This window comes from Thalia democratica, chromosome 9 (genome assembly GCF_965202585.1).
Source record: "Thalia democratica chromosome 9, ktThaDemo2.hap1.1, whole genome shotgun sequence".
Taxonomy (NCBI): Eukaryota; Metazoa; Chordata; class Thaliacea; order Salpida; family Salpidae; genus Thalia; species Thalia democratica.
The window spans coordinates 11011617-11025967 of record NC_139173.1 but is presented as its reverse complement, the minus strand read 5'-3'; the positions used below and the strand labels follow the sequence as shown (position 1 = coordinate 11025967).

The 14351-nt window shown below is 25.6% G+C and overlaps 1 protein-coding gene across 2 annotated transcripts; it reads left to right on the top strand.

The window, feature by feature from the left end:
- Positions 1–564: 564 nt before the first annotated feature.
- On the top strand, positions 565–9034 carry LOC145843934 (carbohydrate sulfotransferase 11-like). Of its 2 annotated transcripts, none has more exons than XM_082951214.1 (8): positions 565–633; positions 987–1150; positions 1311–1533; positions 5363–5526; positions 5774–5889; positions 5952–6149; positions 7182–7322; positions 8217–9034. In XM_082951214.1, the coding sequence occupies exons 2-8, from the start codon at positions 1019–1021 to the stop codon at positions 8527–8529; spliced, it is 1287 nt and encodes a 428-aa protein (XP_082807340.1). In that variant the 5' UTR covers positions 565–633; positions 987–1018; the 3' UTR covers positions 8530–9034. The 2 variants fall into 2 exon arrangements, with proteins under 2 accessions (XP_082807340.1, XP_082807339.1); XM_082951213.1 differs by having other exon boundaries at positions 570–633; positions 5360–5526; positions 8217–9030.
- Positions 9035–14351: the final 5317 nt, after the last annotated feature.

The window sequence follows — 14351 nt, the reverse complement described above, 5'->3', positions numbered from 1 at the left end:
ATCAAAAACATAAAAACCTTTATTTTAGAAAAAAAATAGTGCAAAGAACACAGATAAAACACCACAGTTTATTTTTATATTTAAGTAAAATGAATTATTTATTTTGATTTTAAATTAAGTAAGGTTTCTCAAATAATTTTTAATAAGTATAAAATGTTAGAGTATTTAAAATTCTCAAATCGTTCATGTATTTTTTGTAATTTTTTTGTCTTTATCTTAATACTATATATAAAAACAATTATATTTAAAAAAATCACAAAGTTTTCATTTCATACTCATAAAGTTTGGAGTACAACTAGTTTTTTTATAGTTCGTTCTCTTCAATTTTATTTATAATTTTCATAGATTTTAAAAAGTTACCGACAAAAATCTCATTTATTTCTATTGAATTTTGGGTGTTGTGATCATGTATGTTTTTTTAAATATCTTTAAATATCCTAACACATTAAAGTTAAAGTTTAACAACTTAAGTTTCGTTTAGTCACTTGTCTTTTGTTTTTATTTGAATTTACTTATATTTTCTGGTTTAAACTAGAAAAAACATAATATTCTATAATTTCTAGTGGCTTTCAAAGTTTCAATGCAATGTCAACCAACTATTCAAATGTAAGCTTCAACTTTTAAATTTTATAGGTACGTCATGGTATGTTTTTTATAATTTTTCCATATGCATGAAAACTTTTGTTCATTCAATTTGTTTGCTGAAAAAAATCTGAAAGTACTTAAAAAAATATTAGTATATAATAAAAATTTTTTAGATTTTTCGAAATAACTTTTTTTTTTATATAGCACAATGAGTATTTTAAAATGTCTTAAGTAACTTAAGTTTTTAAATTGTTTTTATAAATATATGTATTATTTACGCATCATAGCATTAAAATTAGTACAGACCGTTTACGACTTCTACAATGGAATTTTGTATTATAAAATAAAACTTACAAAAAATTAAATAGATTCTTTTTTGAAATATAAAAAAAAAACTACAGATGTCTTATTATAAATTAGAATCTGTTGTATAATGAAATCGTATGTGAAACCTTTAGTTATTGTATCATCTTTAAGTCTTTTCATTGGTTATGTGATGTTATACCAAGCTGAGAATGTTTCGAACTCGTATAAAGTTTTCATTGCACCAGTACGCAACAGCACTGTTAGTTTTAGAATTTCGAATTGTTTATTTTACTGTAAAGGAAAATTATAAAAAAGTGTACAACTATTTAAAAAAAAAAAAAAGAATAGTTACTAACTTTGATTTAAACTATAACAAAACTAAATATAAATTTTTTCTCTATTAAAACGTTAAATTTTAGGACAAACAAGAAGAGTTGAGGAATGAAACTGACCTCTTTCCTTCGTACCAAGACCAAAACGACACGCTTCCTGCAGTTAAAGACAGTCTGCTTGGTGTCAATGTGATTAACTTCAATGTGAGTCAGCTACAAAAGCGCATGGAGCCTGTAGAATGGAGCAAGTATTATGTAACAAAGTCGAAATTTTGGGTAACTTTGACGTCTGCAGGTTCAGAATTACTAAGTTAGTTTCATATTTGCAATGGGAAATTGGTAGTATAAGTCAGTTTTGGTATTTGTATAAAATTTCATTAAACTTTTTTGGTTTGTTGTGCTTTAACTATGTTTGTAACAAGTACATTTGTAAAGTCTTAAAAAGCATGAATTTATTCTAAGTAGTAAAACTAAAAACTAGTTAGCACAACTTAAACAAATTAGAATCAAACTACTTACTTTATCCATATTTTTATTAACCTGTTAAGTCTAATGTACTTTTATATTTTAAATATATAACATTTTCTAAAGTATGAACTTTAAAAAAGTTCTTAAAAACTTATTTAGACAAATTTATACATAAACTTGTGTTAAGTATAGTCAATAAAATTTTTAACTTTTAACTATGTTAAGTTGTTTCATGGTCAAAATACATACAACACTCTTTCATATCTGAAACGGTTCTAATTTTATAAAACTGTTAAGTTTGAATTAAAATGCACAAAAGTATACATACTGAAGTCGTAAAAAGTTTAATGTTCACAGAAAACGAACGTTTAGATTTTATATAATTATTAAAAAAATGTTGTTAGGAAAAGTAAAGATTTTAGAAAGGTTTTTTATATACAAGTTTTGAAAAATATTTTCAATAGTAAAGTAGCATTTGTTTTGTTTGAATTTTTAATCTGTATTCAGTTCAGTACCACGCATACTTATAACATTAAACACGGAGTTTTCTCTTCCTTAATTATTGAAAGGACTTTTACAAGTATACAAGTCTGTAGTAGTTATAATTAAGCAAAATACTAAAGTAAATGAAGTTTTTAAAGTTACAGTTTAATAAAGTTGTTTAAATGTTGGCTATTCTTACACTGGAAAAGTTAAATTTATAATAAATGTCTACTGACTGCTAGAAAAACTCTTTTATAGAATTTAGTTTCCCAAACTTTTTTCATAAAGCAATAAAACCCTGATTTAAACGGGAAACATATGCAGAAACTTCTGGCACGCGACGTATTTTTTAATTAAAAAACATTGTTTAATACAAATAAAACTTAGATTTTTCGTAATAATTTTTTTTTAATGTACTCTTAGTTTAGTTTTTTAGTACAACTTCATAAAAGAGCAACATTTTTTAGTCTTAATTGAAAGTATTTTTTAAATTTTACAATATTTATATATTAAATTAAATGGCCAGTAAAGACTTATTTTAATAAGTCTGGCCCACAAAATATTTTTTCAAGCAAATCTGGCTTGCCGACTAAAAATTTTCTACCACTATGTAGTTAAGGCCTTTAATTTTATTTTAGGTATCTTCTTTAGCTTTAAAATTATATTTGACTTGTTTTAAGTAACTCCAAAAAAGTAAATATTAGTCAAGTCTGGAAAATGTTATTTTTAGTTATTGCAAGTTTTTCAAAAGACTATAATGTCAACAGATTTTTTCTTCCTAATGCAGTAAATGAGTTTTGCCGATTGAGCTTTAACAACAACCATGTTTTTGTATGTAAAGCGTACTTTCATAAGAAACATACTTTCTACTAGTTGTTTTTTATAAAAAATGTTAAGTTTTTAGGTTTTCTGTAATAGAATTTTATTAAATAAACGTCTCAACTACCATTTAAGATTCTTCTTTTTTTTTGGTTCAATTCCTTTTTTATTTATTTACTATTTACAAAATCATTAATAATTGGTTTGTTTTAAGCAGCTTTCTGAGTAGTTGTACAATTTAAAACTTTTTGTCAGCGATTAATAGTTGTAAACCTTATATTTATAATAACTTTCACGGATAATTGTTTAAAATAAATTAACATTTAGATTTTTTTTTTGTTGTGTTTGTAGTAGATAAAACAAACTAATTTTAATATAAATATATCAAATATATAACATATTATTATCATGTTTTTTCTAAAAATACGTTAGTTTAAAACAATTTTATAGAGCAAATCAAACTACAAAACTTTTTACATGTAATTTAGGTATATATTTTTTATTCGTTCATCCATATAGTATTTATAAATTGTATTTAAGACAGTTTGATAAATTTTGGATGTTAATCAAAGTTGTAAATATTTTGTAATTTATTTTTAAACAGCGACACACTTTGGTAACAAAGAGTTTTATTTTCAATTTATTATTAGTGTCAATTGGGAACAGTGTAAGTGTTGTACTTAATTAAACAGAAATACTTTTATTAAGCTAATTACTTTACAAGTGTTGCACGCTTTCACAAGTAAATAGACTAATAAATAGCAATATATATTTGAAATATGTAGCATTAGCTTAATAATCAGGCAATCAAGTAGTTTAAAGTAAAATCATGTTGTAATTAATTAACACCAGCTTTTTAAACACGACTAAGGTTATAAATTATCTTTTAAGAATAAAAGACTAACCATGAATTCCATGTAGTGGTTTTATTAACCTTATTTATTGAAAGTTTTTCCATTACTAATATAAAGTTAGCATTTTATAACGTTAAGACTAAAGAAATTTTGTTTACAAACACTCAAAAAATTGTAGTATTTAAAAGATTTTAATGATTTTAGAAGCATGTGTTATTTTAAGACTATTCTTTTTACTACTACTTTTAAAAATAGTTTTAATATCAATATTGAAAAAAAAGAAAATTTTAAATGTAGAGGCTTACTTTAACATCAAGCTCTTTTTAGCCAATTTTAAAGTAAAATCCTAAAAGCTTTATTCTGTGCATAGTGAGGTTTTAACTTTTATCATAAATAAAGTCACATTACAAACGATTAAATTTTTACATATGTTGTTTTGAAACTTTTAAAATACGCATTCTTGTCAGTAAATTGTTTACGAACACCAAACTTTTCAAAACTTTTAAAGTTTGTAACTTACAATTACAAAAAAATTGTTGTAAACTTACAATACGCATACTTTTAAATATTTCTATGACTTGAAAGTTTAAGAGGATTAAAATTATGTTGGTTTTTGAAATTTAACATTGGAATTTATTTAAAAGTAAGTTTTTATAGCAGGATTAAGTACAAAAAAAGTTAGGTAAACAAAGTAAAATATTTAAAGGTCGTCAAAACTTGCTAATCAAATCTATTAATAATAAATAAAAAGCATCTAGTTCCTAAGTAAACATTCTTAAAAATTTAATAAACAATGAAGACAAATTAGAACTTAGTAACTACTAAAATAACAGTTTTGAGATGTACAAACATTAAAAAACTACTTTGATATACTTATATTTTCAAAAAGAACTCTGTTGTTTTTTGTATTATTTGCAATATAACAATTTGTACATTAAGAAATTTATTTTTAACTATTAGTATATAGTTTGCCATAAATATCATATGTGGCTTAATAACTTTAAAAAAAATAACGTTGGTTCAAATAATTTTCAAGTAGGTTTTCAGTGTTAAATAAATAAAATTAGAAGGTAATAAAAAAAAACAGATAATAGTTAGAACTTCATCATTTTACATGAGCTATAATTATTTTTCATCATATAAGCTTACATCTAATTTTATTTTACTGATTATAATTTTAAAACTAACTTTCCAACAAAAAAAAGAATCTTAAAAATAAGTTAATAGTTTTTTGATAATAATTAAAAATGACCATTTTTTATTTAATGCAATTGTTTTACTATTATTAGTACAGCTTAAACTAAACTTATTTTTTAGTCTATTTATAATATATTTCTTTTTCTGCTATGCTTTTTTTTGATTGTTTGTTTTAAAAAGTAAAACAAAATACTTGTTTATACTTTAAATAGTCTTTTTTATTTTTATACGAAATCTATAAGATAACTTTTTAGTTTTTTATGATAACATAGTACTACTTAATTATTTTTTTTTATACAAACTTATCATATATAGCAGATAAGCCGACCCATGAGTTATCTAGAGAAAGCCCCTACAAAGAAAGAATCAACTCGATGAAGGAGAGATGCAAGTCGAATGTAAATAGCTTCGACAAGAACATCGATCTTTCGAGGTTTATCTATGATGACAAAAGAAAAGTAGTTATGTGTGTTGTACCTAAGGTATGTTAATGTGCTCTCATTAAATATTTCATGTTTTTTTGTTTTTTTTTTTAAAGTTCATAGATAAAATTTTAAAATATTATTGTTCATGCACAAAAACTATTAATAAAACAACTGATTTGTTTTACAGCATTTTTGCTCCGTTTAAAACAATGTATACAATTTGATCGTAAAGTTAATAAATATTAAATACTTCTACTTTCAACTTAGGCATATGTTTCGTACGCGCATAAAAAATTTTCCACAGAATGCCTGCACCACGTGGAAAAGGTTTTGGTGGCACTTTCAGGGCTTCGAAGACTACAAAATAGTTTCCACTAAAAAGCTAGTTTTGAGCGCCGGCAACATACCCCGGCTGAGCAAGTGAGTTTATTAGTTCAATTTCGCTCGCCACTCTTCAAGTGCACTTAAGCTGTTTACTTCAGGCTGCCGAAAAACGAAGCGTTCTCGCGGCTGGCAAACTACACAAAGTTCTTCGTTCAGCGGCACCCCTTCGAAAGGCTCACCTCCGCCCACAACTCCAAGTTCACCGACAGAACCCCCCAGAACGAATACAAAAAGTACACCGGAGTTCGAGCCGCCAGAATTCTCCTGCCAAAAGTAGTGGGAGGGATATATTTAAGGTTTAAAATTGTTAAGTTTTTGTTTATTTTTGTCTACGTTCTCACATGGATGTTGTGAAGTTTTTATGCTTCTAATTTTGTGTGCATTCTTTGTGTTCAATGCAATGTTGTTTACAATAGGTTTTTATGGTCTAGTAGAATTTTAGAATTCCTTAAAACCAGTTTATAAACCGCACATACATGTTCATAAACGCGTACTTTAATAAAACTTCAAGTGAAAGAAAATATTTATGTTAAAACGTATAATATTTGCTTCTTTCAAAATGCATTTTGATTTTTGTTTTTGTTGTTTTAAATGTATTATCAATTAATATCAAGTCTAAATAAGTACTTTTAATATAACTTATTTTAATCTTCAATCAAATGTTAACAAACTAGCTTCCAAACTTAAGCATTCAAAGTTCAACTAAAGTTTAAAAAATAAAAAAACCATAAATTCTGACATTTTAATTTCGTACAGCCTTTAATATGACTGTGTAATTTTAACAAAAAATTAAAGCTCCATGCAGTGTAGATATTCTTATACCTTTGGGAGTTTTCTTTCTAAAGTTAGTCTTCGAGCTATTTTCAAAAATTCAACTATATCTTTATTTTCATAAGCAAGTGGAATTTAACTTTAATAAAATTTTATTAAAACCACTAATTAAAAGGGTACCTTTTGTAATAGAGAATATAGTTTTTTTAATTTATTTTTGTAAATCTATTTAAAATTACCAAATGTATTTTTTGTAAAAATGTTGAATTACGTTTATTGTAACTTTTTTTTTAATACTATGTGTAAAAAATAGTTTATAAACTAAAACTTTTTAGTTATTCTAATAAGTTACAAGTGATGAAACAAGCAGATGAAAGAAAATAATTATCTAGCTGTATAACAATTAACTTCAAAAATTTTTTATTAATTTAAGTTATCTAAAAAATTTCAGCAATACTTCCAAACATGTGTGAATGGAACGCAAGAACAGTATTTTGATTTCAAGTATAAAATACTTCAGTTTTTTAATTATACTTTGATCTAATTTGTTTTATCAGACGCTACATTGGACTTCAAGGTTTGAAACGATTGCAGAGCGAACCGAACTTTATCAGACTCTCTGATGATATAAAAAACGAGATTTATCATATTTTGTCTGTTCAACGGACTGGAAAAATAGACTTTGAGTTATTCACCAAGTGAGTGTTGCTTAATTATCAATATTTTTAGATGTGGTTTTCTTGAAATAAAACTAATAAAGCTCTGTTAAACTTTAAAAATTTTTTTAAACCATTACTTTATATTTTTTACAATTAAAAATATATTTTTTGATTTTTATTGGTACGAAACGTTGTATGTTTTTAACATTGACAAAAATTATTGTTTATTTAATGTTTTCAATTGATAAAATTTTTTGTTAGAAAACTGTATATGTAATTTAAATTGTTTTGTTTTGTCTGAAATTTGTTGCATAAAAGCTCATTGCGATCTATTGAAAGAATTATTTTGGTGTAATAAACAGAAAATAGAGACATTATATCAAGTTTTTATTAAATAATAGAATTGTTTAAATACTCCCTGATCTATTCAACGCCAAAAAACACTTTGAGTTATAGTTAAATTTATTTAATTTTTTTTTTTTGAAATGCGTTTTAATTTTATTTTTCTTAAGTTTTAGTTTCAAACTTGTATCTAGAATACTTTTTAACACAAATTAAAAAACCTTTATGTATATAAATATGTATGTAAAGCTAAATAATTTATAACAAAAACTGCATTTAGAATTTTGTAAACGCATGTTTATTGTATTCTTACATCGCTGATAATTTATATAACTCATGTTTGTAATTACTCTGCAATAAATAAAAATTTGCTGACGACGCGCACTGTGCGCTGAAACAGCCATGAAGAGTATGACTTTGTTAAATTTAGTCTTATTTGTATGTATATGTAATACTTAACTTCAGCTTTCATCGGTACCTTCAACTCAGACTTTTATCGAGATTGGGTAGCGAACAACTGATTAAAAGAACATTGGTACAAAGTTATTTTGTCTTTAAAAAAAAAGTTCAACCAAAGTTAATTTCTCACAGGTACGTGCTGTACCAGAATGGTCGCGTGGGCCACCGCAGGCTGGACGTGCACTGGCGCCCGCAAGTGGACCTGTGCAACCCGTGCGCGGTCAACTACGACTACGTGGTCAGCTTCGAAGACCTCGCCCGCGACTCCAACCGCCTTCTGCGGTGGATGCAGAGGAACGACGGTGAAGAAGTTCTCATGAACGAGATGAGCAGCGCGATCAACCGCACGGTGGCGCTAGAGAACTTTAAACTGATATCAGACGACTCGAAAATCAAGCTGAGGCTTTTGTACAAAAAAGACTTTGACGTTCTCGGTTACAGCTAGCGAGAGTTTTTTGAGTTTTTATAAGTTTTAAGTACTAATTTATATGTTTCGACCTTGACGGCTTTTAAAGTTTAAACATACTTTTTTGATTTAATGCCTTAAATATTTATTCAACAAGCTGGCTTCCAATACGTTTTAGTATTATTTGAAACTAATTGATTGCATACATTTGTTAATATTAGAATTTATATTACTTAAACATTAATATACTTTTTTCTATTAAATAGTTATATTTATGACTTTATATGAAAAGTTTTTTTTTTCAAAAGGCACAACCTATTTTACATTACTTTTATCAGTTGTATGATAATTTCGAAATATTTTTTGACATTTACTTTTGCTTATTTTTTTGATAAGCCCCCTTTAGACTTTATTTTTAGTTCAAAACTGAATTTTAACTTTTTTTTGTATTTAAAACAGACTTAAAAAGGCTTTTTAAGTTTGAATTTAATAACTTTCTGTTACATGAAAAACAAATAAACAAAGCTGCTAAATTTTACATAAATGATTTTATAACTTAAATGTAGATCTATTTAACGTATTAACTTCGACTATTTTAAAAATTAAAACGCTTTATATATATTTTTTTAGTATGGAGATACAAACAGTTTGATGTATTAAAACTGAACCCTTTTTTTTTAAAACTAAAAATAAAACAAAGTCATCAGTCACAATAAACTAGTAAAACTATTACTTTCGAACGAAAACCATTGAAATTTACCGTTTAAGGATACTAACTTCAAGCATTTAGATACTTTTCTAAGGCTATCAAAAAAAAGTGTATCTACACTTTATAAAACTATACTTTGAAATTTAAAAAATGACTTTTGTTTTTATTGTAGTGTGTTTATTTCAAAATACACTAAACTAATTTTTTTCGAGTTAAAATAATAAAACAACAATAAAAAAATTTAAGTCTTATCAACTGATGGCTTACTAAACAATTACTTGCTAAATTATGTTCAAAAACCTTACCTAAAAAAGCTATACTAGTAATAAGTAAATTATATTATGTCATTTGTTCGTTAATTAGTCTAAGTTAAACTATGTTTTTGAACTTCTTAATGTTATTAAACATTTTAAAAGTATTTGTAATTTAAACTTTAAAACTTTAAAAAAGTTTTTGACATTAAGTATGTTGCCACACCTGAATAAAAAGTAAATGAGCAATATTTATTTTTGTTCTAATTTACTAACTCAAAGGTAGCTTAACGCACGATTAACTCGATGTGTATTCAGCTTGTTTACACGACTCTTCTCCCCATTCATCTTCATCAACGTCATGAACAATTATAGCCGGTGTATAGTCTTGAAAAATAAATACTTTACTGCCGACTGAAACAATATCAAGAGTATAGGAACTTATTGAATAGGAACTTATTGGTAGTTGAAAACTTACAAACTTTTTGCAGATGTTGTCAAATACCTCAGACGTAATTACGTCAACCCCATCAAGCTTATTACCTTCGAATACAAATAAGTTGCTTCTCACTGCAACTAAACCGTGTTTGATTCTTCTTTCCATCATGCTAGGCATCAGTGTCCAATTACCAGTGAAACAGTTGAATGATTCTACTATTTTTGAAGCATTATTGTTCCCCAGGCCACCAGAAACAACAATGTTGCCGGCAAATAGTTTGCAAGCAGCAAATGACCTTGGATCGTTCATTCTAGCAGTTTCTATGAATTTCAGACTTTTTGTATTGAACTGCATGAAATTTGTACATACTACAATTATCGCCTCGAATGAGGTTTATGTTATCCATAAATTCGCAGACACAAAAGTTTTCTAGCTTATCGGGCATATAAGTTACTTGACGCAAAGTTTTAGTAGCAATGAATATATTGGCTAAGGTATGAGCCGTTCCGCCAAACACATTAATTTCACTTTTTAAGCAAACTGCTTTAACAGTGAACGGTTGGTGTTGGATATTTGGTAGTAATTTAAATTAACTACTCTAACAGTTTTTAAAACTTGACAAAACTTATACTTCACATGTAGAACACCACAAATTAGTATTTTAGAGGAATACTATTTGCAGCATTTATGGGAATGCTAGACATAATAGGACACAAACTTTTGATATAATTTAAAATTTTTCTTAAATTTTCATTGATTTTAAATGAGGAGCCTTATAAAATTTGTTTTATTGTATCATCAAATTTAGACGAACTTTTGACAAATATCTTTTGCAAACTTGCTAAGTTCTCCTATGTTGTAATTCAACAGTTTGTTTGCTGCAAGAAGAACTTAAACTTCTGAATCAATTTGTAACTTCGAGCTGCCAAGTATTCTTAAGACATTGCGGTAATCCAATTTTAAATAGTTTTAAGTTTCAACTACAATCGAAAATCAACGTTTTATATAGCTTCATGTTAAATTTTGAACGTTTTGTAAACTGAAAACTTTTGATACCCGATAAAATGTTGCAGCATATTGAGCTTGTATTTTTTCTTTTATAGTACTGTAATTACTACTCTGCACACTTTCAAAAAATTTAAGTTTGTTTGTTGTAAAACTTGTAATTAGTTTAAGTAATTTTAATTCTTCTTACCTGAACTTTTTTAGTTTATAAACTAGTTTCTAATACTATTTATTTTAAAAATGATTGAAAAACAATTGTTATCACTATTGATTAATTTTTAATACAAAATCTTCAAGGTATAAAAAATATCATTATTTCTTTTGTAAAATGTATTTTTTCCAAATAGTCTAAATCAAGAGTAGGATTTTGTTATAAATTATTTAGTCGTTTTAGAGATACCTATAGTATTTCTGTATTTTCACTATAATTTTTTAGTCAATTCGTTTAAACTAAAGCTTGCACGCAGCAATTATTAACTTTAAACAACTAAAATTTATTTTGATGATTTACTATTAGTCTAAACTCTACATAAAAACGTCATTTAACAATACTTAGTTATTAGCAGCATATTTATAAAAATTTTTGCTAAATTTTTCAAGTTTTTTTTGTCAAAGGATATTTTTTTTGTAAAAAAAAATCATATAATAAAAAAAAATTGTTTAATGGTTATGAGTTTTGTGACTTGTTCTATTTTTTAAGAAATTTAACAATGAAGTACTATAATCCGAGCTTATAATAACAAACTAATAGCAGACGTGAACTTTCAATCATTTTACAACTGAATTAAAAAATGTAAATTGCAAAACTACGGTTTTTCTAGTTTTGAAAAATAAAAATTAGTGGTTAGATCAAAAGTTTCTGATTAAAAATAAACCGCTTAGAGTTGTAAAATTATTCAAAAGAAGATTTTAATTACTTTTGATTTGCTAATTTTTAAATGTGTTCCGTTCGTAATTATAAAGTTTTTTTATATAGATAGTACAGGGGTCGGCAGCCGTTTTTAACTTGCGTGCCATTTTTTAGTTAAAATAGCTCGCGGGACGCACTATTTAGAAAATAAAATTCGAGGGCCGCAGTTATTAAAAGACAGTTGTAGTAGTCAGTAAAAACTTTTGACGTAGTTCTTTGAAGAAAAAAACTTAATTTTACTTGTTATCAAAAAGTTAACATATAAATGTGAATTTTTAGTCAACTATTTTGAAACAAAACCAATTTAATCGGTTTGTCATTACATTTATACCGGTATTTTTTCAGGGGTTGCATAGGAAACAAGAAACCAGTCAAAACACGTATAAAACACCCCGGCTACACATTCTAACATTACACATGGAACTGCTTTTTCCATTTTGTACCAGGAAAGGTTTTCTTTAAACCAGATATTTGAAAATTTTAGCTTTTTTAAAAATACTAAAAACTGCATTATAAACCATTAAAAGGCCATTAAAGTAATTTGAAATCAGCTTAAAGTTTATTTTTATTGTATCAATTTAGATAACTCAGCTTCAAATTTGACTTAACAGTTATGTTATTTTTAACAAAGTTTCTTAGATAGATTGTTCTTCTTAGCAAATCTTCATATAGCTATAGATAAATTGGGTAGAAGTCAAGTTTTCACGAGGGAAATAAGTTACACGAAGACATTTCTGCACGATGGGACTAAAATGCACGAACACAAAATTGCGCGAAGGATCACTTTTGCACGAAGACAATTTTGCACAAATTGAATTTTTTTTTTTAATTTGTAATTATAATTATTTTTAATTAATTTAGTTTCGTTTTTACTAATAAATCTTTATTTATTCATTTTTCTTGTTTTTTTTTTAATAATAATTTTCATTAGTTATTTTTCTATCACCAACGCTTACCCTTGGTCAGTAGCTTTTTTTTTGTTTTTATTAATTTGTCTTTTAGTTAATTTTTTTGTTTTTTTTTATATATTTTTTTTCTGTTATTTTTTACTCTCGTGCAAAATTGACCCTTCGTGCAGTTTTTTCCCCTAGTGCAATTTTGTACTTTCGTGCAAATTTGTCTTCGTAAAAAATTTACCTTTCTTGCAATTTTGTCTTCGTTAATTTTGGCCTGTTCCGAGATAAAGTACATGCCTCAAGTTTTTTAATGTTTTATACTGACTAATTTTAAGAAATTATACAGGACAGGAATAATTGTAAATAAAAATTAAATTTGTAAGATGCATATTTTTACATGGTCACAGAGATCAAAAAAAATCTGTGGAATACTGAGTAAACACTGGTTCGTTTTCTTTTAAATTGTCATGTTCAGTCAATTTTTTACGATTTGCTAACAGAAAATCGGTAAAATGTTGGCTTAAATAGTTAGTTTCTGGAGTCAGTTTGTCAATAATTGGTTGTATATAATATTAATATTTTTCAAACATTTCGAGACTCATATAAATTAGAAATGTATGTATAAGATTTACTCTAAAGCTGTTTTGAATTTATACTTTAAGTAATATTTTTTAGACTCTTTAACTTTATGTTTCAACTTTTATTTATTTTGTCTGCTACTTTTATTAATTTTTTATGTTGTTAATAGTAATATTAAAACTTATTTAAGCTGTTTAAGTTACACATTACATAAAAAAGCTCTATGTTTTGTTTTTTAATACTTTATTTTTGATCTAAAACTAAAAAGCACTTAAACATGTATTCTAAATTCTAGCCTAGAATAATTTGACTATTCGGAATTTTTATTCAACAAAACAGCTTGAGTGTTCTGTAAGATTAACTATCTATAGATTTAATTATTAATTAACTATTTAATACAAGTTTTTATCACAATTCATCTCCGTACTAATAATTGTTTGTTGATTTATATTCTACTAAGATCTTCTACAAAGTATCATATCATAATAATTGTTTAGAAATAATTTGTATGGAGTTATACTTTAATTTCAACAAAGTATATTTAAAATTTATTTTTAAACATTCAACAAGTTAAAAAAAGTTTGGTTCCTTTAAAAATTTTGTTCAAAGCAACATCTAAGACATAAGTATTGCTAACAAAGTAGTTAATAATATTTTGTGTGTCAAATATTTAAGAAAAACTAAGATTGGAGTAAGAAATTATCAAACTTTAAAAACATTGTTTAAAGATATTTACATTTTATCAAGATTTATATTCTTTTAATATATATACTTAATTTTTTTTCGAAATAACTTAATAACTCTTAAGTTTTAACTAAGATTTTAATAAACTTGTTTTTAAGTTTAAATTATTTAAATCAATTTTCAGTATGTTTTAACATATGAACATGTTTTGAAGTTAATATTTCTTTATTTTCAGTCCTTAAGCTATTTTCATAAATAAATGAATAAAACTACAAATTAAAAAGTAGCAGTGAAAATTTTCGAGAAAAAACCTGATTTGAAGAAGAAAAAAGTTTAAGATGACTTTAAAAATAAACTCAATTGTAGGGAATTTTGTAAAAGTTCAAAA

Excerpts from the sequence above, each read along its gene's own strand:
- LOC145843934 (XM_082951213.1), top strand. The coding sequence starts at position 1,019 with ATGAAATCGTATGTGAAACCTTTAGTTATTGTATCATCTTTAAGTCTT. Across the intron at positions 1,151-1,310 it reads CACCAGTACGCAACAGCACT|GACAAACAAGAAGAGTTGAG; the intron begins GTTAGTTTTAGA and ends GTTAAATTTTAG. Across the intron at positions 5,527-5,773 it reads TTATGTGTGTTGTACCTAAG|AATGCCTGCACCACGTGGAA; the intron begins GTATGTTAATGT and ends AATTTTCCACAG.